At 36.9% G+C, this 19480-nt stretch overlaps 1 protein-coding gene across 1 annotated transcript in view; it reads left to right on the top strand.

The window, feature by feature from the left end:
* MUC6 (mucin 6, oligomeric mucus/gel-forming) overlaps positions 1-19480 on the top strand; it is a 70696-nt gene that overhangs the window by 34496 nt on the left and 16720 nt on the right. Inside the window, exons 8-17 of the mRNA XM_058160186.1 lie at positions 2064-2186; positions 3569-3689; positions 5572-5710; positions 11836-11940; positions 12426-12498; positions 12748-12885; positions 13342-13503; positions 16015-16106; positions 18147-18279; positions 19190-19439. Of these exons, the coding sequence (XP_058016169.1) occupies positions 2064-2186; positions 3569-3689; positions 5572-5710; positions 11836-11940; positions 12426-12498; positions 12748-12885; positions 13342-13503; positions 16015-16106; positions 18147-18279; positions 19190-19439 (1336 nt within the window). The remainder of the gene's footprint in view (positions 1-2063; positions 2187-3568; positions 3690-5571; positions 5711-11835; positions 11941-12425; positions 12499-12747; positions 12886-13341; positions 13504-16014; positions 16107-18146; positions 18280-19189; positions 19440-19480) is intronic.

The following is a 19480-nucleotide window of genomic DNA, read 5'->3' as shown; positions in this document are numbered from 1 at the left end:
GTAGAGAATTCTATATTCTATTCTATTCTATTCTATTCTATTCTATTCTATTCTATTCTATTCTATTCTATTCTATTCTAATCAAAATACTGTAATACTGTATCTTATCTATGAGCCATGATGCGCAGTGCTACTCTAGTTCAATTCTCACTGGATCAAGGTTGACTCAGCCTTCTGTCCTTCTGAGGATGGTAAAATGAGGAGCCAGATTTTGGGGGCCAATATGCTGATTCTGTAAACCACTTAGAGAAAGCTGTAAATATTATATAAGTCTAAGTGCTATTGCTACAGTATGTTTGCTATTATATAATCCCATTGGAAAATTTCTGCAGTGTTGTTTCTTCAGCATTCATAACCTCTGTATGACATAATTGACTTTTGTTTTCTGCATGTTTTAGCATCCCTTTTTTATCATAAATTCCATAGGCCAATGTTAAAGCCCATTATTTGGTTCTGCCTGAAACTCTTAAATCTGTTCCAGGTCTTTAATATTCTTCCAGTTTGCTCTATTCACAGATCTGAAGGCATTATCCCCTCAAAAGATAAAACATTTCATTTTTATATTACCAAGTCATATTACTTCTCACTTGTTTCTGAATGCCATTTCTTCAATTACTCAAGTTTTTTCCATGTTAGCTGTTCCTCTCTGTATAAGCGATTTGACTTTAGGTCTGTTTGTCTCTCTAAATTAGACCAGTTTTCACATAATGCAGTGTCATTTTTGAACTAATATTAGAATGCTGTAGCCGTTCCTTACTAATGTAATCATCTTGTGGACAAAATACTGGCATGTTACTAAATATTGCAAAAAGAAAAAATCATCAATATTAGAGATGATATGATACAGAATATGAGAATGACGTCCCATAATATATAATAATAATAATATTATTTCAATATAATTGAAATTTCACTAGGATTGAAATTTATAGATTTCATTTCCGTGAAGGCCTAAAAAGCAGCATGGTGACCTAATAATGAAGACGCTCACCTCCCACTCAGAAGGTTAAAAGTTCAATCCTAGCTAGTGGTGGATGTTCCCTTCCTACGATGGAAAGAAAAAACATCTGCTGCACCCTCCACATAGGCATAAGGAAGGGCATCTGTCCAGTAAATGCTCAGCTTCATCCAGTCACCCTAACTCTACCCCAAATAGAGACTATGGGGTCATAAAAAAAGAGTTTTATTTCTGTCAAGGCCTAAAAATCAAGCTTTCTTGGGAATATAGGAGTAGATTAACATAAGATCTCAGAAATGAACTGAGTGAGAAGTTCATCATTCATATAAAAACAATGTAATCAAATCAAAGTAGACATGTGTTGAAACTTGAACTCATTTACTATAAATTTAAATTTCATTATATTTTGACATGCCCCACTCCTCCTCCCCAAATTCACATTGGGACCAAAATTGTTCCTGGAATATCTATTTACAGCATCACAAAATTATGTCACTGACATACTAAAAATGAAAAATGGTATTACAGTCTCACAATTATACATAAAAGGCCTTTCTGAGCATTATTAGTCATTCCAACAATAACTAATAACAGATCAGTAGCTAGGTGGCAATACCAAACCAAACTTAGCTCAACAGATTGGTTATAGTTTATATTTACATGGGGGGCCACCAGGGCTATATAAAATACTATTATATTATAATGACACAATTTTAAGAACGTTAAAAGCTACCTGAATTCAGTGGAATTCATTTTAAAATTGAGATCAAAATTAGAAAAATTGCAGGAGAATTAATATATACAGCAGTATCTTATTAATGTTCTAAATACTAGGATTCTGCAAAGATTTCTTTTTAGAATAAGAAAGATTCTGCTCAAAAGTAAACAAAAATCTTGTTATTGCATGTATCATATAACTCATTACAGAAAAGAAGTCTAGAGAAGGAGAATTCTTAGTTATCAGTGAGTAGGGGAAAATATGTTTAATATTATTGGATGGAGTTGGTTAATATTTTAAGGGTGAGGTGGACTAACCTTAAAATTGCACTGTAAATCTAGTGTTTTATTTTGTTCAGGAAATCTTTCAAATTATTTTATTTTGTAGCTCTGGGAAGTTGCCCAGGTAATCAACAGTTTAAAGAATGTGGTTCTCCATGTCTCAAGACTTGTTCTAATCCTGAATACAGTTGTTCCAGCTACTGTACATATGGCTGCTTCTGTCCAGAAGGTACGTCAAATAAAAATAATATGTAGAATCATCTTGGCATGAATATATTTAAGTTGCTAATTGTTGAATACTACCATATTTTAGAGATTGTAGCAAGGGCTATATTTAATTCAGTGGTGGGATTCAAAAATTTTACTACTGGTTCTGTGGGCATGGTTTGGTGGGTGTGGCATGGCTTGGTGGGCGTGGCAGGGGAAGGTTACTGCAAAATCCCAATTTCCTCCTGATCAGCTGGGACTTAGGAGGCAGAGAATAGATGGGGGTGGGACCAGTCAAAGGTGGTATTTACTGGTTCTCTGAACTACTCAAAATTTCTGCTACCGGTTCCTCAGAACTGGTCAGAATCTGCCAAAACCCACCTCTGATTTATATCCAATGTTTCAGTATGCAGCATTTTAGCAATACTGTAGATCTGTCTCCCTTTCAAGATATAATGTTATGTTATTTACCTGAATTTGCTTGTAATAGATATTTTAATAATACAGGTAGTCTGTATTATTGACCATCACTGAGCTCAAAATTTCTGTTGCAGAACAGAAACAGTGGATAAAATGAAATGATCCCAGTATGTGTGAAGAATACAGTTAATCCTCAATTTACAACCAGAATTGAGCCCAAACTTTCTGTTGTTAAGTGAAACATTTGTTCAGTGATTTTTGCCCCATTTTACAACCTTTCTTTCCCCAGTTTTTAAGTGAATCACTGCAGTTGTTAAGTTAGGGGCACACAGTAGTTGTTAAGGGAATCTGGCTTCTCCATTGACTTTGCTTGTCAGAAGGTTGCAAAAGAACCGTCATAAATATGAACCAGCTGCCAAGTGTCTGAAGTTTGATCACATGACCTCAGGGGTGCTACAATGTTTGTAAGTGCAAAAAATGATCCTAAGTCACTTTTTTTCAGTGCCATTGTAACTTTGTACGGTCACTAAACAAACTGTTGTAAGTCAAGGACTACCTGTACTTCCCTTGAAGAAGAATTTGGATTTTGATTCTCAAAATTAGTATAGCTGGAAATAACAGCAGTAGCATTTGTCATTTTCCCTTAGAGAAAGCAGAGTTGGTTAAGTGATCCTTTCACTAAGCATACAGTAAAACCAGATGTTTTATGTACTTTGAGGCGGAAATGCTTTACTTCACAATTTCCTATGTAAAAGGCTTTCTTGATGCTCAAAGACAGAGATGCACATCTAGGCTGGCATTTTACCACGTCAGGATTCAGAATGAATAGAAAAACTGGAACTTGAGTACGATCTTGATAGTTCAGTGAATGGATCCAATTTATTCCAGAGCAATAATTTTATTGCCAAACCTCAAGCTTTGTGCGGTCAAGATTAATTAAACGGTTTCTTTTTGATATGTTCTTATGTTTTCCTTTCATATCAGGCACCATTTTGAATGACATTTCACAAAACCAAACATGCATTCCTATTGAAGAGTGTCCATGCGCATGGAAGGGGAAGATATTTGCTCCTGGTGATGTCATTAAAGCAACTTGTAGAACCTGGTGAGAACTCTTACAAGACCTATAATTGATACTTCAGTAATGGCATTTATGTTATGCCAAGTGAGGCTAGTGTTTTATTATAAGAAAAGAATTAATACATTTCAAGTACTATGAGCTCGATCTGTAAGTATGAATATTTTGTAAATGATATATCAGCATCCACGTGTAACTCACTTTTCACAGCTGATAAAACAACATCTTCCACAGTTTGTAACATTAACATTAATTATTAACACAATTAATATTGTTTATTGAACAATTTCACAGTTAAAAAATGATAATAGAGCCCAAGTTTTCTCCCACTGGTGTGATTGATTGATTGATCAATTGATTGATTGATTGATATGTGCCATCAAATTATTATAGACCCTCGGTGATCACACTGATTGATTTTCTCCATGAAGATCTGTCCCAATCTGGTCATTCAGCTCTTCTAACAGCACTCCATTAAGAACAAAATCCACCTTGCGGCCGGACATCCTATTTCCTTCCACATTTCCTATCATTAGACACTTCTCCAGAGACCTAGGCTGGCTGATGTAAATATCTCCTACATAAATGTTTAATATTGGGATATTTCATCAATAGAAAGGATTTCAGTGATTTTCTTTTTTCCTGTAATTGTTCATGACCTCTGAAAATCTTTTCTGAAGATACAGTACACTCAAAATAGAAATGCTTATAGTTTTGTTTATGAAGTGAAGTTATTCTGTTAGTGTAAGACTCCATAATGCCCAATAGGGACACAGTGGCTCAGGGGCTAGGACGTTGAGCTTGTTGATCGAAAGTTCGGCAGCTCAGCGGTTCAAATCCCTAGTGCTGCTGTGTAATGGGGTGAGCTCCCGTTACTTGTCCCAGCTTCTGCCAACCTAGCAGTTTTGAAAGCATGTAAAAATGCAAGTAGAAAAAATAGGGACCACCTTTGGTGGGGAGGTAACAGCGTTCCGTGAGCCTTTGGCGTTGAGTCATGCCAGCCACATGACCACGGAGACGTCTTCAGACAGCGCTGGCTCTTTGGCTTTGAAACGGAAATGAGCACCGTCCCCTAGAGTTAGCAACGACTAGCACATACGTGCAAGGGGAACCTTTACCTTTTTTACTTAATACCCATTGAGGCAATAATAACTATGTTTCAAAACTATATGAGAATTCTTGAGCTAATTCCATGCCATTTGGTGACAAAGGTGTTTCTGGGTACATCACAAGAGAAAAAAAGGATGATAATTTGGAAGAGAAAAATAATATAATCTCCAGTACGATCATAAAGTAAACTTAACTTTGCAAGTTGGGCCTTTCTGCCATTTCTGCCACTTGACAGCACCTCTTCATTTTTAAAATAATATTTTAATTAAAGTATCAGTTGACGTGGAGAATCTGGAGGGCTCAAAGTAAGGTATACAGTATAGGCACATTAATGATCACAGATAGTACTTTGGGAAATCTAGAAGGTAGGTTGGTAAACTTAACTCTGCACATTACAGTATTAAATTCTGTACATTATAAACTTTATCTAATTCACCCATCCCTAAATTTATAATGTTCTCTTCCAGGAATTTGTGCATAGACTGTAAACTTCTCTAAAGAGAACTTAGGCTAAGAGACAGTAATGCTGGGCAGGTAAAGTCGAGGATACTTTGATGTCACATGCATAATGACAAAGGGGCTACTCCATATTGCTTATATGTTTGTTTAAAAATGGTGAATAAGGCTAGATATAGATCAAAATATGACATCAATTATTCTAGTCTTTAGATGCTTATTTACTTTTTCATGATTCTTCCTTAAGACCTATTGATTTCAAAATATGGTTGCAGAAAGAAGGGATTTTGATACAATCAGACCTTCTTGGTTAGTAGCTGACCTGTATATTTCTTTCTACCAGTAAATGTACAATGGGCCAATGGACCTGTACAGAACAACCATGTCCTGGCACGTGTTCTTTGGAAGGCGGTTCCTTTGTCACCACTTTCGACTCTAAACCATACAGGTTTCATGGTGTCTGCACCTATATCCTTTTGAAGGTATTTTGCATATAAAAACTCTTGTTCAACTGCTACTCTTTAATTTCATCCATCACTTAACGGTTTCAGAAGTATCTTCTTGGTATGTGGTATTAAGATTATAGTCCTTTAATTTGAACATTCCTTTAAGATTCTCTTTTTAAGGATGTAGAGAGATATTTTCCAGTCCTTGGACCATGGTATTTTTTCTCATATTCTTGGCATGTTCTTTATTGTTTCCATGCCAGCCTCCTTTAACATCTCTATAGAGATTTCCCTGAAGTCTCATATTTACTGGTTATTTTAAAGCCTATTTGATGTCCTCCACAACCAGCATTGATTCCTCCCCTCCTTCTCCTTTTCTCTTTCTCTTTCTCAAAAGACAATGTAATCTGACCTGGCCTTTTTGTTCAAGCTTCTTTCCATATATTCTTTCCACACACACCCTACACCCATTCACTATCATAAGGCTTTTCCAAGCACTTTGTGATATAAGAGGTTGGAATCTTTCCATGGTTTCTCAGATATTCTTGAATCCCTTGTTCTTTTCCCTGTCAGTATGACTATAACTTGTTGCTGGCAATCCTTATAATAATAATAATAATAATAATATTTTAATTTGTATACCGCCCTTCTCCCGAAGGACTCAGGGCAGTGAACAGGCAGATAAAATATACATACACACAATAATTAAAAAACATCCCTTAAAAAACTAATTTAAATGCCCAAAATATTAAAAATATTAAAAAATTATGATTTATATTGATATATTGATCATCAATTGTGTTGTAAATGTTGTACCTTGATGAACGTATCTTTTCTTTTATGTACACTGAGAGCATATGCACCAAGACAAATTCCTTGTGTGTCCAATCACACTTGGCCAATAAAAAATTCTATTCTATTCTATTCTATTCTATTCTATTTTCTTCTATACTTTATGATTTCAGACAAACTATCATTTTTCACCTGTTATTGGAAGGTTAGTAGCTTTTTTATTTTTATTTATTTATTTATTTGTCAAGCATACATAAAATAACAGATAAAAGTATAAACATGATTTGAATACATGAAAAGGATACAAGTAAAACCGACATTAAGACAGGGACGGTAGACACAATGGTGCATTTATGCATGCCCCTTACAGACATTTTAGGAATGGGGTGAGAATAGAATAGAATAGAATTTTTTGGCCAAGTGTGGTTGGACACACAAGGAATTTGTCTTGGTGCATATGCTCTCAGTGTACATAAAAGAAAAGATACCTTCATCAAGGTACAACATTTTACATTTACAACACAAATGATGGTCATAGGGTATAATTTAATACTTAATGATAAGCAACAAAAGTTACAGTCATACAGCCATAAGTGGAAAGAGATTGGTGATGGGAATGATGAGAAGATTAATAGTAGTGTAGATTTAGTAAATAGTTTGACAGTGTTGAGGGAATTATTTGTTTAGCAGAGTGATGGCCTTCGGGGAAAAAACTGTTCTTGTGTCTAGTTGTTCTGGTGTGCAGTGCTCTATAGCGTCGTTTTGAGGGTAGGAGTTGAAACAATTTATGTCCAGGATGTGAGGATGTGTCAACAGTAGACAGTCTAAGGTTAAAGTTTTGAGAGTTTTGGGAAGAAACCACAGAGTCATGTAGTGCGTTCCAGGCATTGATCACTCTGTTGCTAAAGTCATATTTTCTGCAATCGAGTTTGGAGCAGTTTACCTTGAGTTTATATCTATTGTTTGCTCGTGTATTGTTGTAATTAAAGCTGAAGTAGACCGAAGATGGCGTAGTTTTAAATTGTCTAAGCCCAAAATTTCAAGTCTGGTGGCATAAGGTATCCTATTGCAGGTAGAGGAATGGAGGACTCTTCTCATGAAATATCTCTGGACTCTCTCTATTGCACAGTCTATTCTGGCTTTCCTTAGATGCTATTTCCTAGCTACTTTTACAGCCTCATTCTATAGCTTTGTTAGATAGCTAGTGTGTTCTTTGTTATCTTCCAGCCCTTGTTTTATGCCTTCTATAAACTATGAGTGATACTCTGTTCTTAACTATTCAAATATATGCTTACTGATGTTATTTGTTTATTTCAAGCTAAGTAGGTATAGGACTCATACTGAAAACTTAATCTGCTTTCAGTATTTACTCTTGCAGAATAAAACTGCCATAATAACTGGTTATGGGGCCATCAAACTCTGTGTGCACATATAATTACATATAAAGCTTTTAGTAAATATTGTTTTATTTATTTAACCACTGTGTAGTGAGATTTGCAAATCTCACTACACCGAAAGGCAAAAACTTCATAGGGGATTAGTTTTTTCTATTATATTTTCCCATTGTGCTTTTCTTTGTGTTTGTGTGCCTTCAAGTCAGTCTTGATTCTTGGTGACTACCTGGACAAGTCCCTGTAGTTTTTGGAAGAGGCTTGCTATTGGCTACTTCCTAAAGCTGAGAGAGACTTACTGGTCCAAGTTCACCCAGCTGGCTTTATGCCTAAGGCAAGACAAGAATTCACAGACTCCCAGTTTCTAGCTTGATGTCTTAACCACTAGAATAGAATAGAATAGAATAGAATTTTTTTATTGGCCAAGTGTGATTGGACACACAAGGAATTTGTCTTGGTGCATATGCTCTCAGTGTACATAAAAGAAAATATACACTTAATGATAAAACATGATAGTCATAGGCTACAATTAAGCAATCCCGAAACAATCAATTACAGTATAAATCATAAGGATACAAGCAACAAAGTACAGTCACAAGTGGAAGGAGATGGGTGATGAAAAAAAATGAGAAGATTAATAGTAGTGCAGATTTAGTAAATCGTTTGACAGTGTTGAGGGAATTATTTGTTTAGCAGAGTGATGGCCTTCGGGGAAAAAACTGTATAGTTTTTTAACTCTATAGCATCATTTTGAGGGTAGGAGTTGAAACAATTGTGTCCAGGATGTGAGGGATCTGTAAATATTTTCACAACCCTCTTTTTGATTTGTGCAGTATACAGGTCCTCAATAGAAGGCAGGTTGGTAGCAATTATTTTTTCTGCAGTTCTAATTATCTTCTGAAGTCTGTGTCTGTCTTGTTGGGTTGCAGAACCAAATCAGACAGTTATAGAGGTACAGATGACAGACTCAATAATTCCTCTGTATAACTGAATCAGCAGCTCCTTGGGCAGTTTGAGCTTTCTGAATTGGCGCAGAAAGAACATTCTTTGTTGTCCTTTTTTGATGATGTTTTTGATGTTAGTTGTCCATTTTAGATCTTGCGATATGGTAGAACCTAGAAATTTGAAGATCTCTACTGTTAATACTGTGTTGTCTAGTATTGTAAGAGGTGGAAGTATGGAAGGGTTTCTCCTAAAGTCTACCACCATTTCTACGGTTTTGAGTGTGTTTGTCAAGGTTCCAGAAAAACCTCCTCTGCATGAAAGAAACTCAGAAGCCATTGTCTTTCACAGTTCTTTACTAGCATAAGGACACTGGCACATGATGAGTGAAATTCCAAAACTGAAACTTCCGGATTATTTTCCCAGTTATACAAACCCCAAGAGTCCCACTCTCCTAACCCCTTTGCCGGTCACATGGTCCAATGTTCTTCCACTTTATTCGAAACCTCTTCTTGCCACTCCTTCTGCAGATATGAACACAATCCGACCTTGACAGCTTGAAGAATGTTAGCATACCCCTCAACCCCCCTTCTTCCCCTCAGGGGAGAAATGTGGCAGCGTCTGGAAACCTAAGGCCTAGTATGGTTTCCAGGCCTGACAGTGTTCAGTTCCAGATTGTTCCAGTTGCACCACGAGGCTAGTCGTTTAACCTCCCGTCTGTATGCGGATTCATCATTGTCTCGAATGAGACCGATCATTGTTGTGACATCTGTGAACTTCAGTAGTTTAACAGATGGATCGTTAGAGATGCAGTCATTGGTATACAGAGAGAAGAGAAGTGGGAAGAGCACACAGCCTTGGGGGGCCCCTGTGCTAATTGTACAGGTAACTGATGTAATTCTGCTTAGCTTCACCTGCTGCTTCCTGTTTGTTAGGAAGCTTGTGATCCACTTACAAGTCTGTTCAGGTACCTGTAGATGGTTTAGCTTAGTTAGAAGAGTGTCTGGAATGATGGTATTGAATGCTGAGCTAAAGTCTACAGAGAGGACCCTTGCATAGATCTTTGGAGACTCAAGATGTTGTAGGATGTAGTGTAGAGCCATATTAATAGCATCATCTGTTGATCTATTTGCTCAGTATGCAAATTGCAAGGGGTCTAACAGCGGATCCGAAATGGTTTTCAAGTGGGAAAGCACTAGACCAGATTGGCTCTCTATTCTCATTAAAGGACTAAATAACATTTTTATTAAGATCTGCCAATACAGCTTTCTTAAAAACTGAAGCTATCTCCCTAGCTATCAATTTCAGCCTGATTGGTCTGGACCTATATATCTTTTCTTCTTTTGAAGGCGGGGGCAACATTGATGACCAGTCAATGTTGCCTATTTTCTAGCCTTTCTAAAAAAAACAAAAAGTTAAATCAGATCATCAATGCCCCAGGATGTGCCCATCTCTTTGTGGAGATTTAAATACATTTATATTATACCTAAATTCTTTGACTATGTTTCCATCAAGTTGCAGTCTTGTCTTTCAATCAATCAATCAATCAATCAATCAATCAATCAATCAGAATAGAGCTGGAAGAGACTTTTGAGGTCTTCTAGTCCAATCCCCTGCTCAGTCAGGAGACCTTATAGCATTTCAGACAAGTGACTGTCCAGTCTCTTCTTAAAAACCTCTAATGAAGAAGCACCTACAACTTCTGAAGGCAAGCTTTTCCACTGGTTAATTGTTGTCACTGTTAGGAAGTTTCTCTTTAATTCCAGATTGCTTCTCTTCTTGATTAGTTTCCATCCATTGTTTCTTGTCCTGCCCTCTGGTGCTTTGAAAAATAAGTTGACCCTCTCCTCTTTGTGGCAACCTCTCAAATACTGCAATACTGCTGTCATGTCATCCCTAGTCCTTCTTTTCTTTAGACTAGCCAAACCAAATTCCTGCAATCTTCATTCTCTTCTTCACAATTGTCTGGTGGAACATGTACTGTCTTGTTAGAAGGTAAAGGTAAAGGTTCCCCTCGCACATATGTGCTAGTCATTGCTGACTCTAGGGGGCGATGCTCATCTCCGTTTCAAAGAGCCAGCGCTGTCTGAAGATGTCTCCGTGGTCATGTGGCCGGTATGACTCAACGCCAAAGGCGCACGGAACGCTGTTACCTTCCCACCAAAAGTGGTCCCTATTTTTTCTAGTTGCATTTTTACGTGCTTTTGAACCTGCTAAATTGGCAGAAGCTGGGACAAGTAACGGGAGCTCACCCCGTTACACGGCAGCACTAGGGATTCGAACCACTGAGCTGCCGACCTTTCGATCAACAAGCTCAACATTCTAGCCCCTGAGCCACTGCATCCCTTCTTGTTAGAAAAGACTGGTCCAAAATAGAAGCTAAAATAAGGCTTAGTTTAAACTATCCCTTTCTTCATTTGGATGTGAAAAAAGGAAATGTGAATGAAACAAATGTGTTCATAAATATAATTAGTCCAGTGAGCCAGAATCTCCTGCATAGTAGCTCCATCCTGAGCATGAACATATGGATTGTTTCTGCAAAATGATGCATGATTTTATAAAATCCAAACAATTAATACAATTTATAAAGCTGGTGGGGTTGTGGTGGCTCAGTGGGTAAGATGCTAAGCTTGTCAATCTAAAGGTCAGCAGTTTGTCGATCTAAAAATCAGCAATTCAGCGATTCAAATCCCTAATGCTGCATAATGGGGTGAGCTCCCGTTACTTGTCCCAGCTTCTGCCAACCTAGTAGTTCGAAAGCATGTAAAAAATGCAAGTAGAAAAATAGGGACCACCTTTGGTGGGAAGGTGACAGCATTCTGTGCACCTTTGGCATTTAATCATGCAGGCCACATGACCATGGAGACGTCTTCGGACAGCGCTGGCTCTTCGGCTTTGAGTCAGGAACGACTAGCACATATGTGTGAGCAGAACCTTTACCTTTACCTATAAAGCTGGTAAAGTAGTGATAGAAAAGAAGTGAAAGGAGGTGTGTTGTTTTTCCTTCTACAAACATTGCATTTCTTTCTCTTTTAGAGCTCCATGTTACCGCACAATGGAACTTTAATGGCTGTATATGAAAAGTCTGGCTTTTCCAATTCAGAGTCATCCTTGGCAGCTATCATTTATATCTCTGAAAAAGTAAGTATCCAACCCACTGATAATATTTCATCTGAGAATGTACAAATATAATCAAATGTAGCCATTATAACATAGGAACATTATCTGCCCCATTGACATTCAATCTACTTAGTGGTGGATGTTTTCAGATACAAATACACAGAGTGCAGAACAGAGTGAAAGGTGAGAGAAATATGTGTGCCTGGAAGCAAAAATAATGATATGAAAAATTATTCCAAAACATTGACCTGGTTTGCACATTATACAAAGCTATGTTTTGTTTAACAATGACCTTATTATGTAAATAACAATTGAATAGTTTTAGGTGCAAATACTAAAAATATGTGAAACTTGATGTTTAATGTTTGAAGAAGAAGAAGAGGTTTGAAGAAGGCTATTTTATTTACATATATTTTATAGTCTAAATCTAGTCATAGAAAAGTTCAATATTTTGCTGGTCTTAGAACTAAACCTGGCTTCTAATTAGGATTCTGTTTTATGCACAGGAGAAAATTGTGATTTCCAAGAATGAAGTGTTCAGTGATGAAAATGAACTTAAGTGGTTACCTTACACATCAGGTAAGAGAAAGGAGAATATAGAACAAGCATTCAATAATTGGATGGTTTTGTCAACAAGGTGTATATTACCTGTATATATTTTCTGTATGAAGATGTATTATATTCCAGCTAAGTGGGACGCATATACTGTATAAATAAACACAGCCTAAAAGCAAAGTTTGCAAAAAGTTTTATGTTCAATTTAAATCATGATTTAAATAGATAAACTGCAGTCAATATCATTTGGTTATCTAATCTATTTTATTTTAGGGGACATCACCATCTTCAGACAATCATCAACTCATATCCAGATGCACACTCCTTATGGGCTGGAGATACTAATTCAAACTGATACAGTATTTCAAACTTACATTAAAGTTGGTCGCCATTTCAGAGGCACAACCCGAGGTAAACAGTTTCCTTGATATGGTGACTTCTCTGTCTGAAAGCTGGAAGCCCTTGTCAAAGAATAATCATGATTGGGAAAGCATTTTCAGAGTTTTATTTTCTACTAATGCAAATAGATGAACCTTTCTACTGAGAATTTCCTTTGGGACTGGGACATAGATATCATTATTGTTAACCCCACTATCCTCTTTCAAATCAGTCCAAATCTGTGGAACAAGCTATTCATACAGGGATTTCTTTACTGAATCTGGAAGCCACACAATATTGAGGTGAATGTACGTGTGTGTGTGTGTGTGTGTGCGTGTGTGTGTGTGTGTGTGTGTGTGTGTAGGGAGGGAGGGAGAGGAACAAAGTACTTATGCATGTCATGGGAATCAATAAGATATTTTTCATTACTGATATATAGTTTTAAAAATCCTTCCTTTTTTTATCATTGTTACCTTCTCATTTCACCAGGGTTATGTGGTAACTACAATGGAGAAACCACAGATGATTTCATGACCAGTATGGATATTACTGAAGGAACTGCTCCTCTTTTTGTGGATTCTTGGAGATCAGGGAACTGTCCACCTGCTATTGAGCGAGATACAGATCCTTGTTCTATGAGTCAGCTGAACAGTATGTAAAGTCTTTGGTCCTTTATGGGCAAGGGCGGGGGAAGAAGATGTGAATTATGATAAATATACAGAAGGAAGGTAATAGAAATTTTCACTTGTGGGGAAGAGAAGAAATGCTTATGAATAAGACTTCTAGGAGTAACACCACCTGATGGTTATTTATTTGTTTGTTTCATTCTGGTTGCCTAATGGCTCCTTTTAAAAGATTTGAAAAATGGTGCGTGAGAAGCAGTGTAGTGCCTTTTCCTCTTTAATTTACTCTAATAATTGTTGTCATCTTTCAATAATTACTTCATATTTATTGTATCCTGAGATTAATTTTCTTTTCACAATAATAGCTGTGGCCTTTGCTATTATTATTTATTTATTTATTTATTTATTTATTTATTTATTTACACAAAATGACAGTATACACAGCAAACGAGATAACTATGCTGGATTTCACAGATCACTAGTCGAACACTTTAGGACTGCGTGATGTATCGGCGAATTATGCGAGCAGATCCCAGTAAGGTGGCCTTCTGCAGCTGACCAATGGTGATCTTGTCAGCGCCGATCGTTTTTAAGTGCTTGCCTAGGTCTTTAGGCACAGCTCCCAGTGTGCCGAGTACTACTGGAACCACCTGCACTGGTTTATGCCAGTCTCTGCAATTCGATTCTCAAATCTTGATATCTGGTGACTTTTTCAAGTTGTTTCTCATCGATTCTGCTGTCACCAGGTAGAGCAATGTCGACTATCCACACTTTTTTCTTTTCCATAATCGTATTGTGTTCCAAAACTTTATCAGTCTGTATTCGGAAATCCCACAGTAGTTTTGTATGCTCATTTTCAATCACTTTTTCAGGGTTATGATCCCACCAGTTCTTTGCTACAGTCAGATGGTAGTTGTGACACAAGTTCCAGTGGACCATCTGAGCAACTGTGTTGTGACGTTGTTTGTAGTCTGTCTGAGCTATTGTCTTACAACAGCTCAGTATGTGATCAATGATTTCATCCACTTCTTTGCAGAGTCTGCATTTGGGATCATCAGCAGATTTTTCTATTCTGGCTTTGATTACATTTCTTCTAATGGCTTGTTCTTGGGCCACAAAAATAGGCCCTCTGTTTCTTTTTTCAATGTTCCGTTGGTCAGCCATTACCAGGTCTTTTCCTTATCTACTTTTCCTTGGATCTTTTCAAGGAACTGTCCATTCAGTGCTTTGTTACACCAGCTGTCAGCTCAAGCTTGCATCGTTGTTTTCCTATATTGATACTTGGTTTGCTGTTCTTTTAGCAACTTCCTCTTGTTGACCTCCATCAAAGCTGGTTCAACACTGTCTTTCACATAATCTGCCAGAGCATGTTTTTCTTCTTTGACTGTCTGCTTCACTTGCAAAAGTCCTTTGCCGCCTACCTTTCTGGGCAAATATAGCCTGTCAGCGTCACTACGCAGGTGCAGTGCATAGTGTATGATTATCAGTTTTCTTGTTTTCCTATCCAGACTGTCCAGCTCTGCCTGTGTCCAGTTACAATTCCAGCAGTATATCTGATAATGGGTATGACCCAGCTTTTTATAGCCTTGATGGTGTTACCACCATTCAGTTTACTTTTTAGAAGTTTCCTGACCCTTTGCGTGTATTCTTTGCTGACCACATTTTTCATTTGCCCATGCTTGATATTGTCCAGCTGCAGTATGCCCAGATATTTGTAGGCTTCGGGTTGGTTGCACTTGATGGTTTGTCCATTGGGCATTTCAATTCTATCACTGTCTACGATCTTCCCTTTCTTCAGTGCCACTGTGGCCCATTTGTCCAGGCCAAACTCCATGCTGCTGCTCTGCTGCTGCTGCTGATGATGATGATGATGATTGTTATTATTATTTTGGTTGAAGAAGACCTTTTTATAATATCTTACTTCAGTATTGAATAGTTTCAGTAACTTGATCTCTGACTGGATTGCATTCTCAGAGCTCAGGTATTGGCTAGCACAGTCCAAGCAATTATTATCTGAAGCTGCTTTCTGTAAGTTCCCAACTCACAATGATACAATATAAATATAACCATGCTAAATGTATTTCCATTCTGCAGATGATGAGTTGTCATGGGAGAATTATACATTGGTTTTTAAAGTGTTAGGAGATTATTAGCCACTAGAACAGCGAATGATATGGCAGCAGTTATAATATATTATTTAAACATTGCTATTCTACTTAAAAAGCATAAACTTTTGAATTTCAGCAATAACCACACAAAAGGGTACATCATGCTTATAACTGAATAAAAATATTCATGCTATATAGATGGGGAAATTAACTAGGGAATGGATATTTTATATTCAAAATTAAAAATAGATTAAAACTGGCTAGACTTCTAGGATCTTTAAGAAAAACATAAAAATATAACTTTCATTGGCATATGTAGTGAGAAATTCACCCAGGGAAATAATTACAATTCTAGTTTGACTATGATCTCCAAAGTTGTATTAAATTTTCATTTTAAAATTAACAGCTCACACCTGTTTTTCTTCCCCTAGAAATATGCGCAGAGACCTATTGTTCTGTTTTAAAAATGAATACACTATTTCAGAAATGTCATTCTGTGGTGAATCCTGATCCATTTGTCAAGGTAGGGATTTTTGTGTTCTGAGGAAAAAAACTGCTGGACATTTGATTATGAAATGCATGACAGAATTCAGTAGCAACTGTTATTTGGGATTTGATATTTTTCAGATTTATTTTAAATAATCTTTACCAAATCCACACACATTTTTAAGAGTTTATGTGTTCTAAGGCAGGGGTCTCCAACCTTGGCAACTTTAAGATTTGTGGACTTCAGCTCCCAGAATTCCTCGGCCAGCTTTGCTGGGAATTCTGGGAGCTGAAGTCCACAAGTCTTAAAGTTGCCAAGGTTGGAGACCCCTGATCTAAGGAACCAAGGCCCCGGGCTACAAACCAAGAGACCATGACATCTAGTCCTATCATAGGCATGAAAGCCAGCTGGATAACTTTGATCCATTCATACTCTTTCAGACCCATAGGGCTGTTTTGTGGGGAAAATAGGAGGAGGAAGGAATATTATGTATGTTAGTTCATATTATGTATGTATGTTCGCTGCCTTGAGTTATTTATAATAATAATAAAGGTGGGATATATATAAATTAGACAAGATGGCAGAACAGAGGAATAGCAGGAATAATAACAGTTTTAAAGAGAAGCATACAAAGGCTATATCATTCCATCAAAGATGTCTCTGAAATAAATGGGAAGAAATGTAGTTGCATCAGGTCTATACAGACCTTCTTCTTCTACAATATGCTAGGATACAAACAATTTTCTGTGGCTTCTGATGTTACCCAGAGTCCCAAATATTAGGCAGAGACAGGCCTTGGAAAGAAAAAAACAACCACACTAGGTAGTCCAATCAATAATAACCTCAAGAGATGGAACAGAACCCCCTATTCTACTGGACGTCCACTATAAAGCATCTTTGAACTGATTTATGACTTCTGTAAAATTCAAAACCATTTTAGTGATAAATGGCCTCTTTTTCTCCAAAGGCCAAACTAGTTTTTTTAAGATCGTCAACTCAACCAAATAATATTTCTCATCTTTCTCTTTTCCTTCTTAAAAAAAGTATGTTCAGCCAGAAGAAGATCCCACTGACTACTAGCATGTTCCCAGATAAATAGGTTTGGGATTGAATCATTAAAGGCTTTTTCTTTGTAGTCTGGAATGTCATACAGTATTATGACATGTGGAATCAGGATAATAAGGCAAATTTGTAGTTCAGGCTAGAGAATTACCAAATTTGCTAGAGCACTTCAGGAAACAATGCATTTTTTCTTACTTCAATTTGCACCACAGGATGAGTTTATGCTAAAGGTAGATAATGTGAACTGATATACAATTTCTGTCTGAAACTGCTCAACATTTGTTATGCTTATATGACTTGTAGCAGTAAAATTCCAATAAAAATATAGTTCAAAGTGGGCAATTTATCTTACCTTCAGCATTTTGTCAGAGTTCTCACTGAATATTGCTATACCAGGCTCTTCAATTCTTCATTCTTTGTAGCTCAGACTACAAATTTCCCTTATTCTCCTGATAAATTATTCCACAAATAAACTCTCCAAATATATTTTATTGCTTTTATCAGTTCTATTTTTTTTAACTGTGGGCATACATTGCTGGGTGTTTAAAATTATGTGTTTCACCCTTTGGGAAACTATCAGAGAAATTTGGCAGAAAATAACATTTTAAACTTCTGAATATTTATGTATTTTCAGAATATGATTGTGAAAAACAATAGTCAGTTCGCATTACCCAAAATGCCAAAATGAACCTTCTAAATTATAAGGAAATCAATATTTTGCAGAACTTCAACTGATCTTCTATTTAGTGTGTCATTTGAACCCATAGACAGAGTTTTATTTTCATAATGAATACCATCTTCATTTTGGAATACAAAATACTATGACTGTATTCTTCTGTGAAATGAGGACTTGTGTAAGGACATAGAGCTGCTCCAAAACAGTTTTCATTATTCAACAACAAAACAAATTATACTAGCAAGTTTCAGTGATATACACATGTATCTGAACTAGTTCTAGTGCTCCAGCATTCAAGATTTCCGAAGTGTTACTGACTAAGTTCAACTTGTTTTCAGAGATGTCACTATCAAGCTTGTAACTATGAGGAAACCTTTCCATATATTTGTTCTGCTCTGGGTTCTTATGCCCGTGAATGTGCTTTAAAAGGAATATTTCTTTGGAACTGGCGTGATACAGTTGACAACTGCAGTAAGTAGCCTCCAGATTAGTTTAAGCTACAAAAATTCCCCACTTCACTAAATAGTTTTAATATAGAGTACTAAATATACAGGTAGTCCTCAACTTATGACCACAATTGAGCCCTGAATTTATGTTGCTAAGTGAGACATTTGTTAAAAGAGTTATGCCCCATTTTATGATCTTTTTTTGCCACATTTGTTAACTGAATCACTGCAGTTTTAAAATTAGTAGCACAGTTGTTAAATGGCTTCCTGATTGACTTTGCTTGTCAGAAAGTCGCAAAAGATGATCACATAACTCCCTAGGAAACTGCAACCATCATAAATATGAACCAGTTGTCAAGTATCCAAATGTAAATCATGTGACCATGGGGATATTGCAATGGTCATAAGTGTGAAAAATGGTCATAAGTCACCTTTTCCAGTGCCATTGTAACTTCAAATGGTCACTAAACAAACTGTTGCAACTTGAAGGCTACCTGTAGGTGATCTAGTCTTGATAACCTAAATAGTAATGGATCTTGCAATTCTTCTCATATAATGAAGACTCATATTTGTTGTTCTCATATTATCATGTCCACATTGAGCAGGTATTTGAGAAAACTACTGTCTGGATTCAAGGGTTCTCTGAGATGCTCCAACTTCTTTTCCAAAAGAAGTCTAGCTAGGTTCACACTGTGAATGAGCTTGTACACATGATGTGCTAACACATAATGTAACTCGTTTCACCGGTAGCACAAACCCAGAAAACTGGAGCTTTAGTAAGCTGTCATTAAATAACAAACTGAGCATGGTGTAAAGGGAAGATGTTGAGTCACTGAATTTCCAAATACATAACTACTGATTTCTTGTGCAAAGAGAAACAGGGTCATTGAAAGTTTCTGGCCATCCAGAGCTAATTATGCTGTTTGTGTCTGCAGCTGTATCTTGTACGGGAAATCAGACATTCAGCTACAATGCAGAAGCTTGCGACCGGACATGCCTGTCCCTCTCCAGCAGAGAAACTGAATGTCATCCCACTGACGTGCCTATTGATGGCTGCAATTGCCCAAAAGGAACCTACCTGAACCACAAAAATGAGTGTGTCCAGAAATCTCAGTGTCCCTGCTACCTGAAAGGCAGAAAGATCATTCTAGCAGATCAATACACCGTCATCGATGGAGCTACATGGTAAGTCTCTGTTGACATCTTTCTGTTAACATTTTTCCACA

The sequence above is a fragment of the Ahaetulla prasina genome, chromosome 1 (genome assembly GCF_028640845.1).
Source record: "Ahaetulla prasina isolate Xishuangbanna chromosome 1, ASM2864084v1, whole genome shotgun sequence".
Taxonomy (NCBI): Eukaryota; Metazoa; Chordata; class Lepidosauria; order Squamata; family Colubridae; genus Ahaetulla; species Ahaetulla prasina.
Note: the sequence above shows the minus strand (reverse complement) of the source record. Positions and strands in the feature narration are given on the sequence as shown.